This window comes from Anarhichas minor, unplaced genomic scaffold (assembly GCF_050575085.1).
Source record: "Anarhichas minor isolate MPS153535 unplaced genomic scaffold, ASM5057508v1 ptg000100l, whole genome shotgun sequence".
NCBI lineage: Eukaryota > Metazoa > Chordata > Actinopteri > Perciformes > Anarhichadidae > Anarhichas > Anarhichas minor.
The window spans coordinates 429,754-453,435 of record NW_027466546.1 but is presented as its reverse complement, the minus strand read 5'-3'; the positions used below and the strand labels follow the sequence as shown (position 1 = coordinate 453,435).

Below are 23,682 nucleotides of genomic sequence, written 5' to 3'. Positions count from 1 at the left end.
CAGATATCCAGAAGATGAACCCTTATCATTTAATGATGACCTCAAGGGTCATCCTAACATAAACTTTCCCCTGGCACTGTTACTGTCCCACAAACGGACCTGTAGCGGTACTGAACCCTGTGTTCTTGCCCCCCCACAGGAGTACGTCCTGGCTCACACCGAGATGCCCACCACTCTCGAGGGTGCCGAGGCCGCCATCAAGAAGCAGGAGGATTTCATGACCACCATGGACGCCAACGAAGACAAGATCAACGGTGTGGTGGAGGCCGGCAGGCGGCTGGCCAGCGACAGAAACATCAACGCTGAACGCATCCAGGAGAGAGTCTCCTCCATCGACGACAGGTGGACATCAGCTTCAGATCACTTTTCAGATATTTCAGACTTAATTGGACCATTTTTAGAAAGAGTTCTCTACAAATTCATACTTTTATGAGTTAAACTAACCCTCCCAGTGCATTACTCTCCATAACGGCACTGGTCAGAGTGGATTATTTCTATTTTTTTACTATGGTGACTTCCTGTTACTTTTCCTATCGGAGAATTTGTTGCCTTATTGTTGATGATTATAGAACCCTCGTGTTGATCTGACCTCTTCCTCCATGTTTCAGACACAAGAAGAACCGGGAGGCTGCAGTGGAGCTGCTGATGAGACTGAAGGACAACAGAGATCTGCAGAAGTTCCTGCAGGACTGCCAGGAGGTAAGTCTCATTGGTTTGGTCCAGAAGCCGATAGAAATGTATTGATCCCAGGATGAACCTTTTGGACTTTAGTGATATAACATTCAGTGTTTGTGTCCAGCTGTCTCTGTGGATCAATGAGAAGATGCTCACGGCTCAGGACATGACCTACGACGAGGCCAGGAACCTGCACAGCAAGTGGCTGAAGCACCAGGCCTTCATGGCCGAACTGCAGTCCAACAAAGAGTGGCTGGACAAGATCCAGAAGGTACGGAGGGTCTTAACTCTGACTCGTTGGACACAACAGTAGTAGTGTGTGTATATATATATATATATATATATGTTTATATACACAAGTTGACTGAGTGTTTTTGTCTGTGTGGCTGCAGGACGGGATGCTGCTGGTGTCTGAGAAGCCGGAGACTGAGGCGGTGGTGAAGGAGAAGATGGCGGCACTGCATGCCATGTGGGAGGAGCTAGAGTCGACCACGCAGACCAAAGCTCAGTGTCTGTTTGACGCCAACAAGGCTGAGCTGTTCACTCAGAGCTGCGCCGACCTGGACAAGTGGATGGGAGGCCTGGAGGGTCAGATCCAGTCCGACGACTACGGCAAAGACCTGACCTCCGTCAACATCCTGCTGAAGAAACAACAGGTACGCTCGCATGTAGTACTGCTAGTACTGAGACAAGATGCAGTACTAGCAGTGGAGGAAATACACCACTTTATACTTCTACTGCCTACATTTACAGATTCAGGTATTAGTATTTAACACTGTGATAATAATGCAGGGCACAATTACTTCTTTCATCACTGATAAGCGTAGCTTAGCAGTACTAGGAGTAGGATTTCTTGTAGTATTAGCAATATTATGAGAGAGTAGTACTACTACCAGCTATAATTGTAGTATTGGTTTTAGTATTAAAGCAATAGTCTGAATCCGTAGTAGTACTAGTATTAACAGTAGTGCTGTGGTTGTCCCGTAGATGCTTGAGAAGCAGGTAGAGGTACAGCAGAATGAGGTGTTGTAGTAGTATTTGGCTTCTGGAGGGATACTGAACTACTTGACTCACCTAGAATAGACTAATTATATTGTTCCTGCTTTTACTAGTTACTAGTTATTAGCTGAACTGTAGCACCCCGTTACCACAGAAATCCGGTTCAAAACACCGTAAAGGCACGTACACACAGGAAGCAGTGTTATAAAAATATAAATCTTTTATTAGTACAAATCTAACTGTGTGAAGCAACCAGTGACAGCTGGTTTAGTGGGCAGGAGGAGTTCACAGACCGTGCACTAAGATCGGCCTCAAACAATTTAAAGCAAAACAAACAAAACAACAAACCAAGGCAGCGTCCCACTAACTAGAAAATAAATGAAAACGAAAACATAAGTAATCACAAACAACTGCCAATAAACAGAAAACAAACCCAAAAAGATTGTAATTCAACCCACCGAATGTTCAGCAACCCAACCACCCCCACTTGGATTCCCCCCCAGCTACCATTGGAAGCTGCTCAGGAAGCTCTAAAAAACACACAACATTACATCTTTCTTAATTATACCCAATTTCCCAGCATACGACATACATAAAGAAAAACCCTTCCACTCTAAATATATTTACCCGAGTCAGCCATCCCCCGAACACACGCTGTCCCCTCCGTAATGGATGCCTCCCAGACACTGCGCCAACGACGCAACTTCTCATGTGGCGTCACGCTACGTCTATGCTTGTTGTGGGAGAGGAAGTAGTTGGACTCGGCACCCCCGCTTGTGGCGGCGGAGAGAAAGACAACGGCCGCGAATTGCCAGCAGGTGCATCTTTTCACCGAATCAGGCCCGTGCACCTCATTACTAGTCCGCCGGACCCAATAGTTTCACCCCGTCAGTTCCACTTGGTTACATCCACCCCCCCCTTAATCAATCAGTGTCCCACTGATGGCATATGTCCCCTCCAGATCCCACATCAACCTTCCCCCTTAGATGGCTTAACGCAGACCTCGGCAGCCGGTGCGGGTTAGAATGAACCCCCGCAGTAGCACGCTTGGACCTCCGAAGTGGAGGTAATGGCGAAGGCACAGGTGATGGCAGTGTCCGTGGTGAATGCAGGGCATGTGTACTCTCACCTGCACTCCGTCCCTCCTCGCCCACAGAGGGGGTAGCCCCCGTAGGACGGGGGGGAGACAGCCCTTCTAAGCCAACTTCCCTCTCTCTTTCCCCTTCCCCCTTTCCCTTCACCATGTTCCCCTGCGCCTCCGGCCCATCGGCCCAGACAATCACAAGCAGAGAGTCGTCCGAATCGGACTCCACCTCAGGAAGTGAGGACCCAGCCACTCCCCGGTCCCCCGGTTCTTGCCCATCCATCTGTACGCCTGGACCACAAACGCGCAACTCATTTCTATGTAGATTGCGTTGGGGTTTCGAGAAATCAATCGGGACAACAGAATACACAGGCAGGTCACCACCCAGCTGAGCTATGACTCGGTGAGGGGTGGGAAGCCACACATCCTGAATCTTATGCCTACCCGAAAACTGACGATTCCTTACATACACAAATTGGCCTGGTTGTAAAAGATGGTCACCTACAGGCGTGCCTGCATACCTTTTACGAGCTTCCGCTGCATGCTCCATGTTCTTTCTAGCCCGAGCGTAGGCACAGCCCAACCTCCTCTGATGCTCCTCAACCCACTCATGCACATTACCGTCAAAATCCTCCCTATCCCGTCCCAGCCAGACATCCAGCGGAACCACTGGAGCCCTCCCGAACATGAGAAAATACGGCGAGTAGCCAGTACTCTGATGTTCAGTGGTGTTATAAGCATACACCAGCTCCGGAAGGTACTCAACCCACCTCCTTTTCTGTTCCGGGCGCAGGGTACGCAACAGATCATGTAGCGTCCTATTGAAACGCTCACACTGTCCGTTCCCCTGGGCATGATAGGGGGTTGTTCGACTTTTTTTCATCCCATACAACCCACAGAGACACTGGACAACCCCAGCCTCAAAGCATTTCCCCTGGTCAGAGTGCAACCTTGAAGGGACCCCATAGGGCTGAATCCAATATTTCACCAGGGTCTTTGCGGCCGTTACTGCACGCTGGTCTTTGGTTGGCACCGCAACCGTAAACTTGGAGAACACATCGGTAAAAACCAAGACATTCTCTCGTCCATCTGACGATGGTTCCAGCACGGTGAAGTCCATTGCAACTACTTCCAGCGGCCTAAAAGCCAACAGACTCCCCAACGCTGCAACCACCCTTGGCTGTGGTGCTTTAGAAACAATACAACGTTCACAAGTCTTACAAAAAGCCTCAATGTCTGCAAACATTCCCGGCCAATAGCACCGACTGCGAACCAACTTGAATGTTCTTTCCACCCCTTGGTGCCCATGGTCAGTGTGCATGCGAGCAAGCACCTCTCGGTGTAATACCGCTGGCAACAAAAGCTGCTTAATCTCTCCCTCCTTCTGATCACACAGCCTCCGGTATAGCACACCCCCCAGCTCCACAATCCTTCCCCATTGTCTCAAAAGTCCAATTGTTCTGTCACATTCCTGCAACCTCTCGTCCCTACAAGGTTTCACACCCCTCACCCAGTATGTTCGAAAAGATGATATCACGGAATCTACCTGCTGCAGACTAGCCAAGGCCGACATGTCAAATGAGGGAAAGCTAGACATAGAAGCTTGCTGGGGGCTCGCACTGGTTTCCTGACACAGAGCCGTTCGATGGGGTTTGGACAGAACACTACGTGTGTCCTGAAAACTTTGTGCCACTCCTCCCCCCTCTGTCCCCCTCTGCTCTGCATACTGCCTAGAGAGAGCATCCGCCCCTGCATTCTGGCTACCTGGCCGATACACCAACTGAAAGTCAAACTGAGCAAGTTCAGACACCCATCTCTGTTCTACAGCTCCAAGCTTTGCGGTGTTCAAATGGCTCTAACTGAGACCTGGATCACACCAGAAAACACCACCACACCCACAGCTCTGTCAGATGTGTACTCTGTCTCTCACACTCCCAGAGCTGCGAGGCGAGGTGGTGGTACTGGCCTGGTAATCTCCCCAAAATGGAAATACTCTCTTGCCTCTGTTCCACAGTTCTCCCCGTCCTCTTTCGAATTTCATGCTGTTACTGTCACTTATCCGGTCAAGCTCACCATTGCTGTTGTGTATCGCCCACCAGGGCCTCTTGGTGAGTTCCTGGAGGAGCTCGACACATTAGTCTCGCACTTCCATGATGATGGCTCCGCACTCATCCTGCTTGGCGACTTCAACATCCAGACTGATGAGTTAGAACCTCTTCTTTCCTTCCTCTCCTTTGACCTTTACCACTTCTCATCTCCTCCTACCCACAAGGCAACCAGCTGGATCTTATCTTCACTAGACACTGTTCTACTGCTAACCTCTCTGTCACTCCCCTCCAGCTCTCTGACCACTATTTCATGTACTACTCCCTCTCCTCTCCCCCCGTACTTCCTCCACCTACCCACATGATTTCTACCCGTAGTCATCTCCGCTCCCTCTCCCCCGCTGATCTTTCCTCTTCTGTTACCTCGGCCCTCCCTGACCCTGAATCCTTCCCTCTCCTATCCCCTGATCTTCTCCTCTCCACCTTTTCCTCTTCTTTGGACAACCTCTGTCCCTTCACCTCCAGGCCTGCACGGTCAACTCCACCTGCCCCATGGCTGTCAGACTCAGTGCGTACTGATAGATGGAGCCTAAGAGAGGCTGAGCGTAAATGGAGAAAAGGCAAACTCCCGGAGGACCTTCTTAACTTCCAAGCTCTTCTTTCCACTTGTTCCTCCTCTCTATCTACTGCTAAAGCTGCTTTCTTCCGCTCTAAAATCCTAACCTCTGCTTCCAATCCTAAAAACTCTTAGAAACTTTCTCCTCACTCCTCCAACCCCCACCCCCTCCTCCTACTTCCTCCCTTCTCCCTGATGATTTCACCAACCCTTCTGAAGAAACCATCACTTGACCCCTCTGATGTCAAGAACTTCAGACCGGTTTCTCTTCTACCCTTCTGTCTTTAACCAACTGTCTTCCTATCTCCAACATTACAACCTCTTGGACCCCCACCAGTCCGGGTTCAAAGTGGGTCACTCGACAGAGACAGCCCTCCTTGCGGTGACTGAGTCGCTTCACGCCGCGAGAGCTAACTCTTTCTCCTCTGTCCTGATTCTTCTGGACCTGTCTGCGGCATTTGACACTGTGAACCACCAGATCCTCCTCTCCACCCTCGAGGGGATGGGCGTCTCAGGCTCTGCACTCTCCCTGTTTGCATCCTACCTGACAGGTTGATCCTACCAGGTGACATGGAGGGGGGCCATGTCAGAACCACGCATGCTGACTACGGGGGTTCCACAAGGCTCAGCTCTGGGCCCCCTTCTCTTCTCGCTCTACACAACAATCTCTGGGTTCTGTTATTCGCTCGCATGACTTCTCTTACCATTGTTATGCCGATGACACCCAGCTGGTCTTGTCAATTCACCCCGGTGACACTCAAGTGGAGGCACGCATCGCTGCGTGCTTGGCTGAGATCTCGAAGTGGATGGCGACACACCACCTGAAGCTCAACCTGGACAAAACCAAGCTACTGTTCCTCCTGGGGAAGGGTTGCCTTCACCAAGACCTGTCTATCACCATTGATGATACCGTGGTGATGCGAAATCGGACTGCGAGGAATCTGGGTGTGACCCTGGATGACCAACTGTCGTTCTCAGCAAACATTGACGAGACGGCGCAGGTGCTCATCCAGGCTCTTGTCATCTCCCGCCTGGATTACTGCAACTCACTACTTGGCAGAGCCCTGGCGTCGGCCATCAGACCTCTGGAGCTTGTCCAGAAAGCTGCAGCTCGTCTGGTGTTCAATCGCCCCAAGTTCTCCCACACAACTTCCCTTCTCCGTTCTCTCCACTGGCTCCCTGTAAGAGCTCACATCCAGTTTAAGACTCTGGTGCTAGCCTACAGGGCAGTGAAAGGAACAGCTCCTTCCTATCTCCAGGCCATGGTCAAGCCCTACACCCCCGCCCAACCACTTCGCTCTACTGCCTCGGGGCAATTGGTTGCCCTGTCGCTCAGAGGTCCCTGTGGCCGATCAACCCGGTCACGGCTGTTTTCTGTCCTGGCCCCACAGTGGTGGAATGAACTCCCCACTGATGTCAGGACAGCAGAGTCGCTGCCCATCTTTCATCAGGCTGAAAACTCACCTCTTCAAGAAGTACTACCCTGAGCCTTCCACTCACCACTTATTGTATTTATACTAGTTTGTTTCTGTACTTTTGCTCTGGTTTATTTTCTTAGAGGCTTGTTTAAAGGAGATGCACTCATGACTTCTGGTGACAAGTAGTTCTCTTGAATACCTATGTTGAAAACACTTATTGTAAGTCGCTTTAGATAAAAGCTAAATGAATGTAATGTAGTACTAGTAGTAACTGTGGTTGTCCCGTAGATGCTGGAGAAGCAGGTGGAGGTGCGGCAGAAGGAGGTGGTGGAGCTGCAGACTCAGGTCAAGGCTCTGGGTCAGGAGGTGAAGGACACTGACGAGGTGGACGGGCGGAGGCAGCTGGTGGAGATGAAGTTCCAGGAGCTGCTGGATCCACTTCGCCGCCGCAAGAACTTCCTGGTGGAGTCCAGAGAGGTTCACCAGTTCAACCGAGATGTGGAGGATGAGATCGTACGTACCCAGAGAGTCCAGAGTCTCGTGAAGTGGTCTCTTACCGTATAAATGTCTCTGTATTAAACCTGCAGAAGACTCAGGGTGTGTTTTGTCTTTCAGCTGTGGGTCCAGGAGAGGATGGCCGTGGCCACGTCCTCGGACCACGGACACAACCTGCAGACGGTCCAGCTGCTCATCAAGAAGAACCAGGTCAGATGAACCGGAGACAGAGAGTCCTGTAGACCTGTATCAGGAGATCATTTCTAGCCTCTGATCTCTGATCATGTTTCATTGTAAACAACCAATCGGTGTTTAAATCAACAGGAGGTGAGCTAGTAACGTTAGCAGCACCACTAGCGGCTAACCAACGGAGGTTCACTTCAGTTACATTATGATGCCTTCAGGCTCTGCTCAGGTAAACTATAACGTTCTCATGACGCTCTTCCTCCGCAGACCCTGCAGAAGGAGATCCAGGGTCATCAGCCTCGTATTGACGACATCCTGCAGCGCAGCCGGAGCCTCCTGGGGGACGTGATCCGGCAACGTCTGGACGACCTGCAGGAGCTGTGGCGGCGGCTGACGGAGGAGGTGGAGCTTCGCCACGGCCGTCTGGAGGAGGCGCACAAGGCCCAGCAATACTACTTCGACGCCGCCGAGGCCGAGGCCTGGATGAGCGAGCAGGAGCTGTACATGATGTCAGAGGAGAAGGCCAAGGTGGGGGGGGGTTCTGATAAATGTGATAAATACTGAACGGATAAAACTATGTACGATGTTGTAAACGTGTCGTCGTTCTCTCCAGGACGAGCTGAGCGCCGTCACCATGCAGAAGAAGCACCAGATCGTGGAGCAGGCGGTGGAGGACTACGCCGAGACCGTCCACCAGCTGTCCAAGACCAGCAGAGGACTGGTGGCCGACGGGCACCCGGAAAGGTGAGTTTTACTGCACCTGTGAGGACACTCGGATCAAATCAATTCATATGTTGTTCACCCCACGACCCTGGACCAAACACTGTCCTCTTCCTGTGTGTGTGTCAGTGAGCGAATCAGCATGCGGCAGTCTCAGGTGGATAAGCTGTATGCGGGCTTGAAGGACCTATCAGAGGAGAGGCGGGGCAAACTGGACGAGAGGCTCCGCCTCTTCCAGCTGAACCGGGAGGTGGACGACCTGGAGCAGTGGATCGCTGAGCGGGAGGTGGTGGCCGGGTCTCACGAGCTGGGACAGGACTACGAGCACGTTACGGTACATTATAAATATATATATCTACAACCACCACCACGACCTGAGTGTGTCTTTAGTCACCTGACCTCTGACCTCCTGTGCTCAGATGTTGCAGGAGCGTTTCCGTGAGTTTGCTCGGGACACCGGAAACATCGGTCAGGAGCGAGTGGACGCTGTCAACCGTCTGGCGGACGAGCTGATCAACGCCGGTCACGGCGACGCGGCAACGGTGGCGGAGTGGAAGGACGGGCTGAACGAGGCCTGGGCCGACCTGCTGGAGCTCATTGACACCCGGACGCAGATCCTCGCCGCCTCCTTTGAGCTCCACAAGTTCTACCACGACGGAAAGGAGATCCTGGGACGCATCATGGACAAGCAGAAGAAGCTGCCGGAGGAGGTCGGCCGTGACCAGAACACGGTGGAGACGCTCCAGAGGATGCACACCACCTTCGAACACGACATCCAGGCCCTGGGAACACAGGTCGGTCACACCTACCTGGCTTTATGGGGACACAGTGGGTTTATGGAGACACAGTGGGTTTATGGAGACACAGTGGGTTTATAGAGACACAGTGGGTTTATGGCGACACAGTGGGTTTATGGCGACACAGTGGGTTTATGGCGACACAGTGGGTTTATGGAGACACAGTGGGTTTATGGAGACACAGTGGGTTTATGGCGACACAGTGGGTTTATGGCGACACAGTGGGTTTATGGCGACACAGTGGGTTTATGGAGACACAGTGGGTTTATGGGGACACAGTGGGTTTATGGGGACACAGTGGGTTTATAGAGACACAATAGGTTTTTAAACGTGACCCCAGTCGGTCCCTCACTGTGAGGGTTCCAGGTGATCATTCAGTCATACCTGTTTGACCGTTTTACCCCATGTGCAGGTGAGGCAGCTGCAGGAGGACGCGGTGCGCCTCCAGTCGGCGTACGCCGGAGACAAAGCCGACGACATCCAGCGGAGAGAGAGCGAGGTGCTGGAGGCCTGGAGGAGTCTGCTGGAGGCCTGTGACGGACGCAGGCTTCGCCTCCTCGACACCGGGGACAAGTTCAGGTTCTTCAGTTTGGTCCGAGACCTCCTGCTGTGGATGGACGACGTGATCCGGCTCATCGAGAACCAGGAGAACCCTAGGTAGGCCCTCCTCACCTCCTCATCTGTGTCGTTCTGTGTTCACCTCCTCCTCTCGAGGCCCAGGAGAACCCCAGGAAGTGTCAGGGGTAGGCCGAGTCCTCTACGGTCTGAAGGATGGTCCATCGTTGGATGGAGCTGTTCACCTCTTCCTCCTCTCATCCTACTCACCTTCTCTACCTCCACCACCTCCTCCTGTGTGTCGTTCTGTGTTCCCCTCCACCTCCTGTGTGTCGTTCTGTGTTCTCATCTCCTCTCCTCCTCCTCACCTCCTTCTGTGTTCGCCTCCACTCCTCCTCCACCTCACCTCCTCCTGTGTGTCGTTCTGTGTTCAGAGACGTGTCGTCGGTGGAGCTCCTGATGAACAACCATCAGGGAATTAAGGCCGAGATCGACGCACGAAACGACAGCTTCACCTCCTGCATCGAGCTGGGGAAGAGCCTGCTGGCCAGGAAACACTACGCTTCAGAGGAGGTGAGGGGGTGGGGAGGAGGTAGTGGAGAGGATGTGAGGTGGAGGAGGAACTAGTAGAACTGGTCGAACATTTTTCATACTTAATATTTTTAACTTTGTTTGCTGCTGCTACAAACAAATACATTATCTATCTATCTATCTAACAGGTGCTAACAGGTGTTGGTGTTTTTTCAGATCAAAGAGAAGCTGCTGCAGCTGACGGACAAAAGGAAAGAGATGATTGACAAGTGGGAGGACCGGTGGGAGTGGCTACGACTCAGTAAGATTCACACGTTCATCATGAATACTGTCACAGGTCACAGCTGACTGGACACTGCAGTGATCGCTGATGAGTCATCGTTGTTGAAGACTCCTCAGGCTCTCACTGTCCTTTTGATGAAGAGCTGACTGAGCTTCTTCTTTTTCTTCTTCTTCTAGCCCCCCCCCCCCCCCCCCCCTTACAGTCCTGGATGTGCTCCAGTTCTCCCGTGATGCCGGTGTTGTTGTTGTTGTTGTTGTTGAGGTCTGACTCTTTCCCCCCCCCCCCCCCCCTTACAGTCCTGGAGGTTCTCCCGTGATGCCGGTGGTGGTGGTGGTGTTGTTGTTGAGGTCTGACTCTCCCCCCCCCCCTTACAGTCCTGGAGGTGCACCAGTTCTCCCGTGATGCCGGTGTAGCTGAGTCCTGGTTGCTGGGTCAGGAGCCGTACCTGTCCAGTAGAGAGATGGGTCAGAGTGTGGACGAGGTGGAGAAGCTCATCAAACGTCACGAGGCCTTCGAGAAGTCCGCTGCCACCTGGGAGGAGCGCTTCTCTGCTCTGGAGAGGCTGACTACGGTGAGCAGGGGGGGTTAAATTATGGTGTTTTTGCTCAAGGGCACTTTGGCAGACGGCCAACCGGCACCTCTCCAGCTACCAGTTGACACTCTGTACTCCATCCATTCGGGGACTTGAACGGGCGACCCTCTGGGTCTGAGCTCCCACAGACTCCTCCTCTTTCTACGTGTCGCTGTGATGTCAGAGGTCCCTCCAGCCAATTACAGCTGTCCGTTTGTCTGTCTGTCTTCCAGTTGGAGCTGCTGGAGGTGAGGAGGCTGCAGGAGGAAGAGGAGAGGATGAGGAGGCCACCGTCTCCAGAGCCGGTAGTGGTTCACGAGGAGGAGGAGGCTCATCAGCAGAGGTGAGAGTTCACTTGTTCACTCACTTTCATTCGTTCACTCTTTCATTCACTCTTTCTTTCACTCACTCACTCACTCACTCACTTTCTCGTTCACTCACTCACTCACTCGCTTTCTCGTTCACTCACTTTCTCGTTCACTCACTCACTCCTTCACTCACTCACTGCTGTGTTTCTGTGTCCTCAGCGGACTCGTCACTCAGAACGGACTCCCTTCAGACCAGGACTCTCCTCGGGTCAGTGCTCAATGTTTAATGAGCCTCACTTCTGTGTGGGGTAGTGGTACTGATAATGGTTTTGTTGATACCAGTCCCTGTGTGTGGTAGTGGTAGTGGTTTTGTTGATACCTGTCCCTGTGTGGTTCCGTCTCAGGACGGTGTGGACGGTGGAGATCTGGTGAACGGTGTTTGTGAACCGAGCCCCGGCGCATCTCCGACCTCTGGCAGGAAGAGTAAGACCAGCCAGTCGTCCATGCTGCCCTCCAGGAACCAGGACTCAGGCGCCCAGTTTGAGGGACTCCTGCACCGCAAACACGAGTGGGAGGCTCCCAACAAGAAGGCCTCCAACAGGTGACCCCCCACATACGTCTCACTCCGCCCCATGAACCCCTTCACTCTCTGAACCTCTGAAACCCCTCTGCTCTGTGGTTGACAGGTCGTGGCACAACGTGTATTGTGTCATCAATAACCAGGAAGTGGGTTTTTACAAAGACAGCAAGGCGGCGGCTCAGGGAGTCCACTACCACAACCAGGTCCCTGTGAGCCTGAAGGAGGCCACCTGTGACGTGGCCTCGGACTACAAGAAGAAGAAACACGTGTTCAAACTCCGGTAACGAGCCTCTGGTCTCTCATCACACTCTTCATCAGCTGCTCTTCATTACACTCTTCATCACACTCTTCACACTTTTCATCACACTCTTCCTCTTTGTTTCAGAGTCACGGATGGAAACGAGTTTCTGTTTCAAGCCAAAGATGAAGTGAGTAAAAGTACTAATACCACTATGTAGAAGGAATACGAGTAAAAGTCCTGCATTGAAAACTTGACTTAAGTAAAAGTGAAACTTGTTGTAAGTACTTGTGTGTCGCCCCCTGCAGGAGGAGATGAGCACCTGGATCCAGGCCGTCCTGAACGCCGGTGGCGACCGCTCCTCCGAGGTGCAGGGCGGTGGGGGGGGCAGCCCCGGCACACCGCCGACGTCCGGCCGCGCTCAGACGCTGCCGACTGAGTCGAGTCCCGGCAAGAGAGAGAAGGACAAAGAGAAGGACAAAGAGAAACGATTCAGTCTGTTCAGCAAGAAGAAACAGTAGAGAATCAAACCCGCGGGCTCTTTGGTGAAACCCGCGCTGATGTCACCGCTGAACAGCCAATGACGGAGGTTTTTACAGCCGTCAAAGTTTCACCAAAGTGCGATGTTAGGGTTGTTTATTTGTGTTTTTATATATTTCTGGTGTGATTCTCTTCCGTCGGTTTTCAGACGTCGTGGCGTTAACGGCGGTTTCTATTTACACTTTGTGATGTAACTGTTGTTGTTGTTGACGTCGGTAAACAACAACAAACAGCGGATTAAATCTGACGCGTCTACAGAAAGATTCTCTCGCTCTGTTTTTTTTTGAGGATTCGCCCGTTTGCAGACGATTAACCGCCGTTTCTTCACAACATCTGAACCGACTTTAGTGACGTCAGCAGGAACACTTTCATTTGTTTGGTTTTTACTTTTTAGTTGAAGTTATTTTTGTACTTTTGAGATTGTTTTGACACAAGTTATGTCTTCAGTTCTGAGACGACGTCCTCAGAGACGACCTCGCCGTTGAGAAATTGGACCAATAGTGCATTTTGTTTTATTGTTTTTTCACTCAGTGATTTTCTTTTTTTGGTCTTAAAATCATCCAATCTCCTGGAGGGTCCTCGGGTGCCTGGAGGGTCCTAGGGGTGCTGGAGGCGTACAGGTCCTGGAGGTCTTTTTGGTCTTAAAACCCTCCGATCACCGTGAAGGAGGAGTCTCGATGTACAAAATGTCCACCTGCATGCTTCATCAGGCCTGAAAACACTCACCTGAATCTAAAAGTCTTCTTCTTTGGTTCTGACCCGGTTCAGATGTAAACCCTTAAAGCTCGATGTTAGCCGGTTTAATTGTAGACGGACAGAAGAAGCTTCGCTCGCTTATCGTTGGCTCTTTTCTGCTCTTTGTATCTTATCGTACCCAACATGTGTGGAAGTTAACGGCATCTTTACTGCACAATCAGAACTAAATCTATAGGAATGAAGAAGAATATCAGAACTACATCTATAGGAATGAAGAAGAAGAAGAATATCAGAACTACATCTATAGGAATGAAGAATATTTAAACCGACCGTAGACCATAACGGCTTTTCTCATGTATGAAACTGCACCTGTAGACTTTAAAAGCTTCTCTCTCTCTGTCAATATGTGCGATGTCATTAAAGCTTTTAAACTTTAAGCTTCCTGTTGTTTCATTATAAATTAATTCATTCAGAATCTGGGATTTTATCCAAAATATAAAGATCTTTAGTTTATGATCACAGAAGACAAAGAAACCGGAACCAGAAACTGGGTCCACAGGGTACGGGAGGGTCCTCAGGTCCTCTGAGATGTAGTGGAGAAGTAGAAAGTACAATGAAGTTGTACTAATATACAGTAGCCTACTTGAGTACTTTCCTGTATTCATATTTAGTCAGTAATGATAATATAATATCATATTTCTTATATAAATTGATCTGAGTGTGCTTCTTTACAGCTCGTTAGAACACTACACTTCCCATCATGCACCGGGGGCTTCTGAGTCTGATCATCGTGAAGACCCTAAAGCCGCACCTGACCTGACGCTCTGCTAGAGGCAGGAAGCTCGCGGAGGTTAGCGTGAAGTAGACCGGAAACAGGTTTATTGGGCTTCAAAATAAATGTCATTTAAATAAAGAAACTACTCTGTCGTATATTCCAACAAAATACATATACGAGTAATTTAAAAATTAAAACCATAAACGCGTTCGTTTACTAAACATCCAAACGATGAGACTGGAGACTGAAAACGTAAGTAGAACTAACACATTTTGTCACTATAAAATATAAATAACGTCAATAACCAGCTATATTTTCCTCTAAAGATAAAAAAAGTTAAATAATCTAAAACAGGGGTCTTCAACGTTTTTCCCCCAAACTGATAGAGAGATGGAGCAGGGACCCCCGACTATATATATTGTATAAAATTGTGTTTTATATTAAACTGGGCCTAGTACCATGTATAAACATACCTCTTTATTGTGCGTTCAATACTAAGCTATTCAAACAATACACAGGTTCATATATTCATGTTTTTATTTTAAACATGTGCAAGGTACAGTGAGTAGGGAGGCCGTGCACTGCCATTTATAAACACCTTGTCAGCTGATACCAATGCCAATATCAACATTGTCTGTTAATTGCATGATAATCATCATACAAGCTATTCACACTGATGTTTTCATTTTAAACAAATGTGGAAACGAGAATGAGTGATGGCCTATTAGTGCCACTGCCATGCATAAACATACCTGTTATCTTGCATACAATACTGAACTATTAACATAATGGACACATTCATGTTTGGAAAAAAAAATTGTCTAATCAGCCAAAAATGCCGACCCCCTGCAGTACCTCTACGGACCCCCCGTTGAAGACCTCTGATCTAAAGTTTCATTATTATTGTCGAGCTGATATTCAAGTTTTTATTACTAAAAAATGTTTTAACCCAAAGCGCTGCCAGTGAGTGCTTTATTCTGAAAGTCCCAACAGGAAGTGTAGGTGTGTATCGTTCCGGTCTTGACTTCCGTCGGTGATCCCCCGGTTCTCCCGTTAATATCCCGACTTTCCGTCATCATATTTTGATGATTTTCCGGAGCTCCGTCTGAGCCGCGGAGCTGCTGCGGGTCTCCGCCGGGTTCAAGCGTCTCCTCCGGTCTAAAGGAGTCTCTCCTCCGGCCTCCAGGAGCAGCAGAGGTCGGTGTCGGATGCGGACCGACGGAGATAAACCGTAACACCGTTAATCTCCGGATCTTTAGCCACAAACAGCGAACCAGACGGCGGCGTTTCACACGGTTCGTTTAGTGGAACGAACGTTAAAATTAACGGTTGTTTTTACCGCGATAGGAGCTCGTGCTGACGGTGTTTACCGGACATTATATATATAATATGTATTATACACCATTACCGTAATTTCTCCAGTAACCTTCAGACATCGTTCTGGTAATGTTCCGGAACACGTGTTCCTGTCGGTTCTGGTCTCATTTAAAGAACCCTTTAATATTATTCATTCATCCACAAACATGAGCAGCTATTTATTTTATTATTCTTGTTAGTTTTTAATTTTTAGGTTAGAAATGTTCCTTTGAAAACACCAGTGATTTTATAGATTTTATTTTTTCTTAAATATTTTTTTATGTTAAAACATCCTGAGAACGTTTCTCTTAATTCATTCAATCACAAGTTAAAATATTAAAATCAGAATCCTAAAGTGGAGTGATGAGTCGCTTTAAACTGTGACATCATCTGTCTGTCTACGACATCATCGTTATGACGTCATCAATGTACATTTAAACCTCAGTTTATTATTTTAGCTGGAAAACAATCAAATCTTCTTTTTTTGATGATGGAGCGTTCATGAGACGTTGCTAACATGAGTTAGCGGCGGCGAGGCTGCAGCTTGGCATTATGGGAAGTGTAGTTTGAACCCGGTGGATCTTTAAACGTGGACTTTTCAGATGTCGGATAAGACGGCGCCGCGCTGCCAGCTGAGGCTGGAGTGGATCCACGGCTACAGAGGACACCAGTGTCGTAACAACCTGTACTACACCGCAGGGAAGGAAGTGCTGTACTTCGTGGCCGGAGTGGGCGTGGTCTACAACACCCGGGAACACACCCAGAAGTTCTACCTGGGACACAACGATGACATCATCAGGTGAGGGGGAAATACGTTTCTAATGAAGACGTGGAGGTTGTGGTTTTAGTCCTATCCATTCATTTATATATATATATATATCAGTGATTAGACCTATCCATTCATTTATATATCTATCAGTGATTAGACCTATCCATTCATCTATATACAGTGGGTACGGAAAGTATTCAGACAGAAAAAAATCAAATGTAGAAATTTTTGCAAATTTATTAAAAAAGAAAAACTGAAATATCACATGGTCATAAGTATTCAGACCCTTTGCTCAGTATTGAGTAGAAGCACCCTTTTGAGCTAGTACAGCCATGAGTCTTCTTGGGAATGATGCAACAAGTTTTTCACACCTGGATTTGGGGATCCTCTGCCATTCTTCCTTGCAGATCCTCTCCAGTTCCTTCAGGTTGGATGGTGAACATTGGTGGACAGCCATTTTCAGGTCTCTCCAGAGATGCTCAATTGGGTTTAGGTCAGGGCTCTGGCTGGGCCAGTCAAGAATGGTCACAGAGTTGTTCCGAAGCCACTCCTTTGTTATTTTAGCTGTGTGCTTAGGGTCATTGTCTTGTTGGAAGGTGAACCTTCGGCCCAGTCTGAGGTCCAGAGCACTCTGGAAGAGGTTTTCTTCCAGGATATCTCTGTACTTGGCCGCATTCATCTTTCCTTCAATTGCAACCAGTCGTCCTGTCCCTACAGCTGAAAAACACCCCCATAGCATGATGCTGCCACCACCATGTTTCACTGTTGGGATTGTATTGGGCAGGTGATGAGCAGTGCCTGGTTTTCTCCACACATACCGCTTAGAATTAACGCCAAAAAGTTCAATCTTGGTCTCATCAGACCAGAGAATCTTATTTCTCATAGTCTGGGAGTCCATGTGTTTTTTGGCAAACTCTATGCGGGCTTTCATATGTCTTGCACTGAGGAGAGGCTTCCGTCGGGCCACTCTGCCATAAAGCCCCGACTGGTGGAGGGCTGCAGTGATAGTTGACTTTGTGGAACTTTCTCCCATCTCCCTACTGCATCTCTGGAGCTCAGCCACAGTGATCTTTGGGTTCTTCTTTACCTCTCTCACCAAGGCTCTTCTTCCACGATTGCTCAGTTTGGCTGGACGGCCAGGTCTAGGAAGAGTTCTGGTCGTCCCAAACTTCTTCCATTTAAGGATTATGGAGGCCACTGTGCTCTTAGGAACCTTGAGTGCTGCAGAAATTCTTTTGTAACCTTGGCCAGATCTGTGCCTTGCCACAATTCTGTCTCTGAGCTCCTTGGGCAGTTCCTTCGACCTCATGATTCTCATTTGCTCTGACATGCACTGTGAGCTGTAAGGTCTTATATAGACAGGTGTGTGCCTTTCCTAATCAAGTCCAATCAGTTTAATTAAACACAGCTGAACTCCAATGAAGGAGTAGCACCATCTCAAGGAGGATCAGAAGAAATGGACAGCATGTGAGTTAAATATGAGTGTCACAGCAAAGGGTCTGAATACTTATGACCATGTGATATTTCAGTTTTTCTTTTTTAATAAATTTGCAAAGATTTCTACATTTCTGTTTTTTTCTGTCAAGATGGGGTGCTGAGTGTACATTAATGAGAAATAAAATGAACTTTTTTGATTTTAGCAAATGGCTGCAATGAAACAAAGAGTGAAAAATTTAAAGGGGTCTGAATACTTTCCGTACCCACTGTATCTAACAGTGATTAGTCCTATCCATTCATTTATATATCTAACAGTGATTAGACCTATCCATTCATTTATATATCTAACAGTGATTAGTCCTATCCATTCATTTATATATCTATAAGTCATTAGACCTATCCATTCATTTATATATCCATCAGTGATTAGTCCTATCCATTCATCATATATCTAACAGTGATTAGTCCTATCCATTCATCTATATATCTATATCTATCTATATGTGATGTATTCTTAATAATAATTGTAGTGGTAGTCTTCCCTCCGTCCGATAGTCCACATTACCACGACTGTTACAGTCACATAAATCACTTAAGACATCTTACAAAGTCTCATATGGCTCTTACAATAATAATAATTTTATTATCTCTGATGTCATGGCTGGATTATGAGACGATGGACATAGACGTTATAGTTGTTTAGGCTCTTATTGTTGTTGTGAGTCTTATTACACATCTCCATGTGGTTTTATGTCTCTTTGTAGTTGCTTTGTGTCTCTTTGTGTCTCTTTGTAGTCACGTTGTGTCTCTTTGTAGTTGCTTTGTGTCTCTTTGTAGTCACGTTGTGTCTCTTTGTAGTCACGTTGTGTCTTTGTGTCTCTTTGTAGTCACTTTGTGTCTCTTTGTAGTCACGTTGTGTCTCTTTGTAGTCATTTTGTGTCTTTTTGTAATCACTTTGTATTTGCGTAGTGTAACTTTGTGTCTTTGTAGTCACTTTGTGTGTCTTTGTGGTCGCTGTGTGTCTTTTTGTAGTCACTTTGTGTCTCTTTGTAGTCACTTTGTCTTTTTTCTCTCTCTTTGTAGTGACTTTGTATTTGCTTAGTGTCACTTTTCGTCTCTTTGTAGTTGTTTCATGTTCCTTTGTGGTCATTTTGAGTCTCGTCCTGGTTGGTAGGCAGCTCTTCAATTGACATTTAGTAGGAGAAGGCCCAGGGGGCCCTGATACTTTAGGCCCCTGGGCCTCTGTCTGTTAGGCAGGTTTGTAGACTTTGTTGTAAAGAGACAAGAAACCTTGTTGTCCTCCTTGTTTACCAGGAAAGTTGCTCTTTTCTGTTGGTAAGCATATTTTTGTGGGTGGAGGGAAGATGTCGGCAGAATGTTGTCTCACTCTCTCTGTCTGTCTGTCTGTCCTTGCCTGTCTGTCTCTCTCTCAGTCTAGCGATCCATCCAGATAAGGTCCAGGTGGCGACGGGTCAGGTGGGTAAAGACCCGTTCATCTGTATCTGGGACACCTACTCCATGCAGACCGTGTCCATCCTGAGGGACGTCCACACACACGGAGTCGCCTGTTTGGCCTTCGACTCTGACGGACAGGTCAGACCACGCCCCCCCCCTCACGATGACATCACTGACCACGTTGACATGCACCAAATATTCTGGTTTTTGGCCTTTTTCTGAAAAAAGACAACATTCCTAATGATCTGTTAGACTAATATTCCTGTTTACATGCAGCCATTTATATTGTGATTAACGTAAAACAACCTAATCTTCCTCATCTTCATCCCCAGTGAATCCTTCTATGTTTGACGGGTCGATGTCCTAACACGTCGTTCATCACGTCTAAATATGTTAAAGTGGAACATCAGGAGCTAAAATCATTTTATTTAAAGTGTTCCAGAGGTGGAGGACTTGTTGGACCGTGTGAACTCAGCCTCCCTTTTTCATTCCTTCACACCTTCTCTAAAAGTTATTATATATATATATATATATATATATATATATATATATATATATATATATATATATATATATATATATATATATATATATTAAATCCTCAATAGATTATTTGATGTATTGGGAACAATTGAGGACCCAGGATTTTGTCTTGAGGAACTCCAATATATATATAACAACACTATATTCTCATTTAGTGTGGTGTGCAGAGCTACATGTTGTAAAACCAAATGCCTCGTACTCAACTCTGATGTGTTTGTTTCTTGTTTCTGTTTTCAGCGGATCGTGTCTGTTGGTCTGGACGCTAAGAACACGTTGTGTGTCTGGGATTGGAGGAGAGGACGAGTCCTCGCCATGGCAACCGGACACTCGGACCGAGTATGACTCTTTCATTCGTTCACACGGATTCTATTCTCAGCTGCTTGTAGCTGAAACACAACAAACACACACACACCTGGAATAGTCTTTCTTTTCCCCCCTATGTTAACTCTGGTAACTATTAACTCTGGTACCTCTGGCAACTAGTAACACTAGTAACTAGTAACTCTGGTACCTCTGGTAACACTATTAACTAGTAACTCTGGTAACTAGTAACTATTAACTCTGGTACCTCTGGCAACTAGTAACACTAGTAACTAGTAACTCTGGTACCTCTGGTAACACTATTAACTAGTAACTCTAGTAACTCTGGTAACTATTAACTCTGGTACCTCTGGTAAATATAACTCTGGTAACTAGTAACTCTAGTAACTCTGGTAACTATTAACTCTGGTACCTCTGGTAACTATTAACTCTGGTAACTAGTAACTCTGGTAACTATTAACTCTGGTAACTCTGGTACCTCTGGTAACACTATTAACTAGTAACTCTGGTAACTAGTAACTCTGGTAACTATTAACTCTGGTACCTCTGGTAAATATAACTCTGGTAACTAGTAACTCTAGTAACTCCGGTAACTATTAACTCTGGTACCTCTGGCAACTAGTAACACTAGTAACTCTGGTAACTAGTAACTCTGGTACCTCTGGTAACACTATTAACTAGTAACTCTGGTAACTATAACTCTGGTACCTCTGGTAATTAGTAACTCTGGTAACTATTAACTCTGGTACCTCTGGTAAATATAACTCTGGTACCTCTGGCAACTATAACTCTGGTAACTAGAAACTCTGGTACCTCTGGCAACTAGTAACACTAGTAACTAGTAACTCTGGTACCTCTGGCAACTATAACTCTGGTAACTAGTAACTCTGGTACCTCTGGTAACTATAACTCTGGTAACTAGAAACTCTGGTACCTCTGGTAACTATAACTCTGGCAACTAGAAACTCTGGTACCTCTGGTAACTAGTATCACTAGTAACTCTGGTAAATAGTACCTCTGGTAACTATAACTCTGGTAACTAAAAACTCTGGTACCTCTGGTAACTAGTAACACTAGTAACTCTGGTAACTATAATTCTGGTAACTAGTAAAACTAGTAACTCTGGTAACACTAGTAACTCTGGTAACTATAACTCTGGTAACTATAACTGGTAACACTGGTACCTCTAAAACTTTAGTAACTCTAGAAACTCTATTGACTCTATAAACTCTATAAACTATATTAACTCTATTCACTCTAGTAATTCTAGAAACTCTAGTTTTGAAAGGCGCTATATAAATGAAGTTTACTTTCATTCCTGCAGATCTTTGATGTGGCCTGGGATCCATTTCAGTCTAGCCGTCTGGTGAGCTGTGGAGTCAAACACATCAAGGTGAGACAGAGACTCAGTTTGCCGCATAATTTTGAATCAATTTAATAATTTAGCACTTGATGAGTTGTTTGGTTTTTAACAAGGTCGTTTGTTTTTAGTTCTGGACTCTGTGTGGGAACGCTCTGACTCCGAAGAGAGGCATCTTTGGGAAGGCGGGTGACCTGCAGACCATCCTGTGTGTTTCTGCAGCCAAAGAGGAGCTGACGTACTCCGGAGCTCTGAACGGAGACGTCTACGTGTGGAGAGGGATCAGTCTGATCCGGACCGTACAGGCTGCACACGGGGTGAATACGTGGTTGACTGGCCATGTTTTGAATTTCCCGATGGACGGTTGAGAAGCAGCAAAGGACTGATGGGAAATGTGTTGTTTCTATGTAATGTGTTGTTCAGGCGGGGATCTTCAGCATGCACTCTTGTGAGGAAGGATTTGCCACGGGAGGACGAGATGGCTGCATCCGACTGTGGGACGTCGACTTCAAACCCATCACCAAGATTGACCTGAGAGAGGCTGAGCAGGGATACAAAGGTCTGACTTACACGTCTGTTACAAAGTCCTTTCAATGTATCTTATAATTGAATAATTGATCAGACAGCAGCAAAGTGGATCCCGCCCGATCAACGCGAAAGTCTGTCGCCGACTTATTATGTAATGAAGTTACACCATTGGTCTGTCGAGTGTGGGAGTTCCCCTATTGGCTGTTCCTCTTTAAAAATGAATTAGCACATACAGTCCTCGATCCAGCGTATTCACACGATGGCCATTTTGCTCTCGGTCAGTGTCAGGTGTGTTTCCTGTTTCAGGTCAGGTGTGCTCCTTATTTCAGGTTTGTCGATCCGCAGCGTTTGCTGGAAGGCCGACAGGATCCTGGCGGGGACACAGGACAGCGAGATCTTCGAAGTCATGGTGCGAGAGCGCGACAAACCGGTTCTGCTGATGCAGGGTCACAGCGAGGGCGAGCTGTGGGCGCTGGACCTGCACCCTAAACAACCGGTCGCCGTCACGGGGAGCGACGACCGCTCTGTCAGGTTGGTCTGAACCAACCAATGCCGGCTTATCCCTGTCTAGACTGGGAACTGACTTGGGTCTTACCTGTCTAGACTGGGACCTGACTTGGGTCTTACCTGTCTAGACTGGGACGTGACTTGGGTCTTACCTGTCTAGACTGGGACCTGACTTGGGACTTACCTGTCTAGACTGGGACCTGACTTGGGACTTACCTGTCTAGACTGGGACCTGACTTGGGACTTACCTGTCTAGACTGGGACCTGACTTGGGACTTGCCTGTCTAGACTGGGACCTGACTTGGGACTTGCCTGTCTAGACGACCGCTCTGTCAGGTTGGTCTGAACCCACCAATGCCGGTTTATCCCCTGAGTTCACCTCTCACCTGTCTGTCTCTCCCCTGTCTGTCTCTCAGGCTGTGGAGTCTTCCTGACCACACTCTGCTGGCTCGCTGTAACATGGAGGAATCTGTCCGCAGTGTTTCCTTCAACAATGATGGCTCTCAACTTGCTCTGGGCATGAAGGACGGATCGTTCACCGTGCTGCGTGTCAGGTGACCTCACTTGTTTAAAACCTCAGATTAAGGTTATTTTAATTTGCTAAGGAACTTGAGGTAACAAGCTTTTTTTTCTTCAGGGACATGACAGAGGTCGTGCACATCAAGGACAGGAAGGAAGTAATACATGAGCTGAAGTTTTCACCTGACGGTTCCTTCCTGGCAGTGGGATCAAACGACGGGATGGTGGACGTGTACGCCGTCGCTCAGCGTTACAAGAAGATGGGCGAATGCAGCCGCTCGGCCTCCTTCATCACCCACCTGGATTGGTCGGTCGATAGCCGCTTCCTGCAGACTAACGACGGCGCCGGAGAGCGGCTCTTCTACAGGATGCCAGGTACGTTCAGACTCTGAGGCTCCGACACACGGAAACTCAAAGTGTTTACTTATTCAGTAAACTTTGTTTACTTTGGGACTTACCTGTCCAGACCTTTTGTTATCTCTCCGATACCCTTGACCTTTTGGCACCCTCCTGTCTCCTTCAGCGGGTAAACTGGTTCCTAAAGAGGAGGCAAAGGGGATCCACTGGATGACTTGGACGGGCGTCATCGGTCCAGAAGTGAACGGCATCTGGCCCAAATACTCCAACGTCACAAATGTGAACTCTGTGGACGCCAACTACAGCAGCGCCGTGCTGGTGACCGGAGACGACCTGGGCCTTCTCAAGCTCTTCAGATTCCCCTGCCTCAAGAAAGGCGGGTGTTTTTCCACGAAGCTAGACACCTTTTTTACCCATT

At 47.9% G+C, this 23,682-nt stretch overlaps 2 protein-coding genes across 4 annotated transcripts in view; both read left to right on the top strand.

The window, feature by feature from the left end:
* LOC142939527 (spectrin beta chain, non-erythrocytic 1-like) overlaps nt 1-13,774 on the top strand; it is a 31,165-nt gene extending 17,391 nt beyond the window's left edge. Inside the window, 20 exon segments of the mRNA XM_076082704.1 lie at nt 140-342; nt 609-699; nt 800-946; nt 1,068-1,331; nt 7,126-7,350; nt 7,453-7,542; nt 7,786-8,046; nt 8,132-8,262; nt 8,368-8,572; nt 8,658-9,032; nt 9,448-9,692; nt 10,025-10,163; nt 10,338-10,422; nt 10,779-10,975; nt 11,209-11,318; nt 11,503-11,551; nt 11,688-11,884; nt 11,970-12,143; nt 12,249-12,291; nt 12,410-13,774. Of these exon segments, the coding sequence (XP_075938819.1) occupies nt 140-342; nt 609-699; nt 800-946; nt 1,068-1,331; nt 7,126-7,350; nt 7,453-7,542; nt 7,786-8,046; nt 8,132-8,262; nt 8,368-8,572; nt 8,658-9,032; nt 9,448-9,692; nt 10,025-10,163; nt 10,338-10,422; nt 10,779-10,975; nt 11,209-11,318; nt 11,503-11,551; nt 11,688-11,884; nt 11,970-12,143; nt 12,249-12,291; nt 12,410-12,622 (3,444 nt within the window). The 3' untranslated portion in view covers nt 12,623-13,774.
* Nucleotides 13,775-15,132: 1,358 nt separating this feature from the next.
* LOC142939514 (echinoderm microtubule-associated protein-like 6) overlaps nt 15,133-23,682 on the top strand; it is a 28,972-nt gene continuing 20,422 nt past the window's right edge. For 2 of the 3 annotated variants that reach the window (XM_076082668.1, XM_076082667.1), the window contains exons 1-10: nt 15,133-16,267; nt 19,108-19,267; nt 19,910-20,008; nt 21,318-21,386; nt 21,485-21,670; nt 21,777-21,912; nt 22,211-22,412; nt 22,805-22,942; nt 23,026-23,282; nt 23,431-23,640. In XM_076082668.1, coding sequence (XP_075938783.1) covers nt 16,071-16,267; nt 19,108-19,267; nt 19,910-20,008; nt 21,318-21,386; nt 21,485-21,670; nt 21,777-21,912; nt 22,211-22,412; nt 22,805-22,942; nt 23,026-23,282; nt 23,431-23,640 — 1,654 coding nt within the window. In that variant the 5' untranslated portion in view covers nt 15,133-16,070. The remainder of the gene's footprint in view (nt 16,268-19,107; nt 19,268-19,909; nt 20,009-21,317; nt 21,387-21,484; nt 21,671-21,776; nt 21,913-22,210; nt 22,413-22,804; nt 22,943-23,025; nt 23,283-23,430; nt 23,641-23,682) is intronic. The other variant, XM_076082666.1, reaches the window with a different exon arrangement.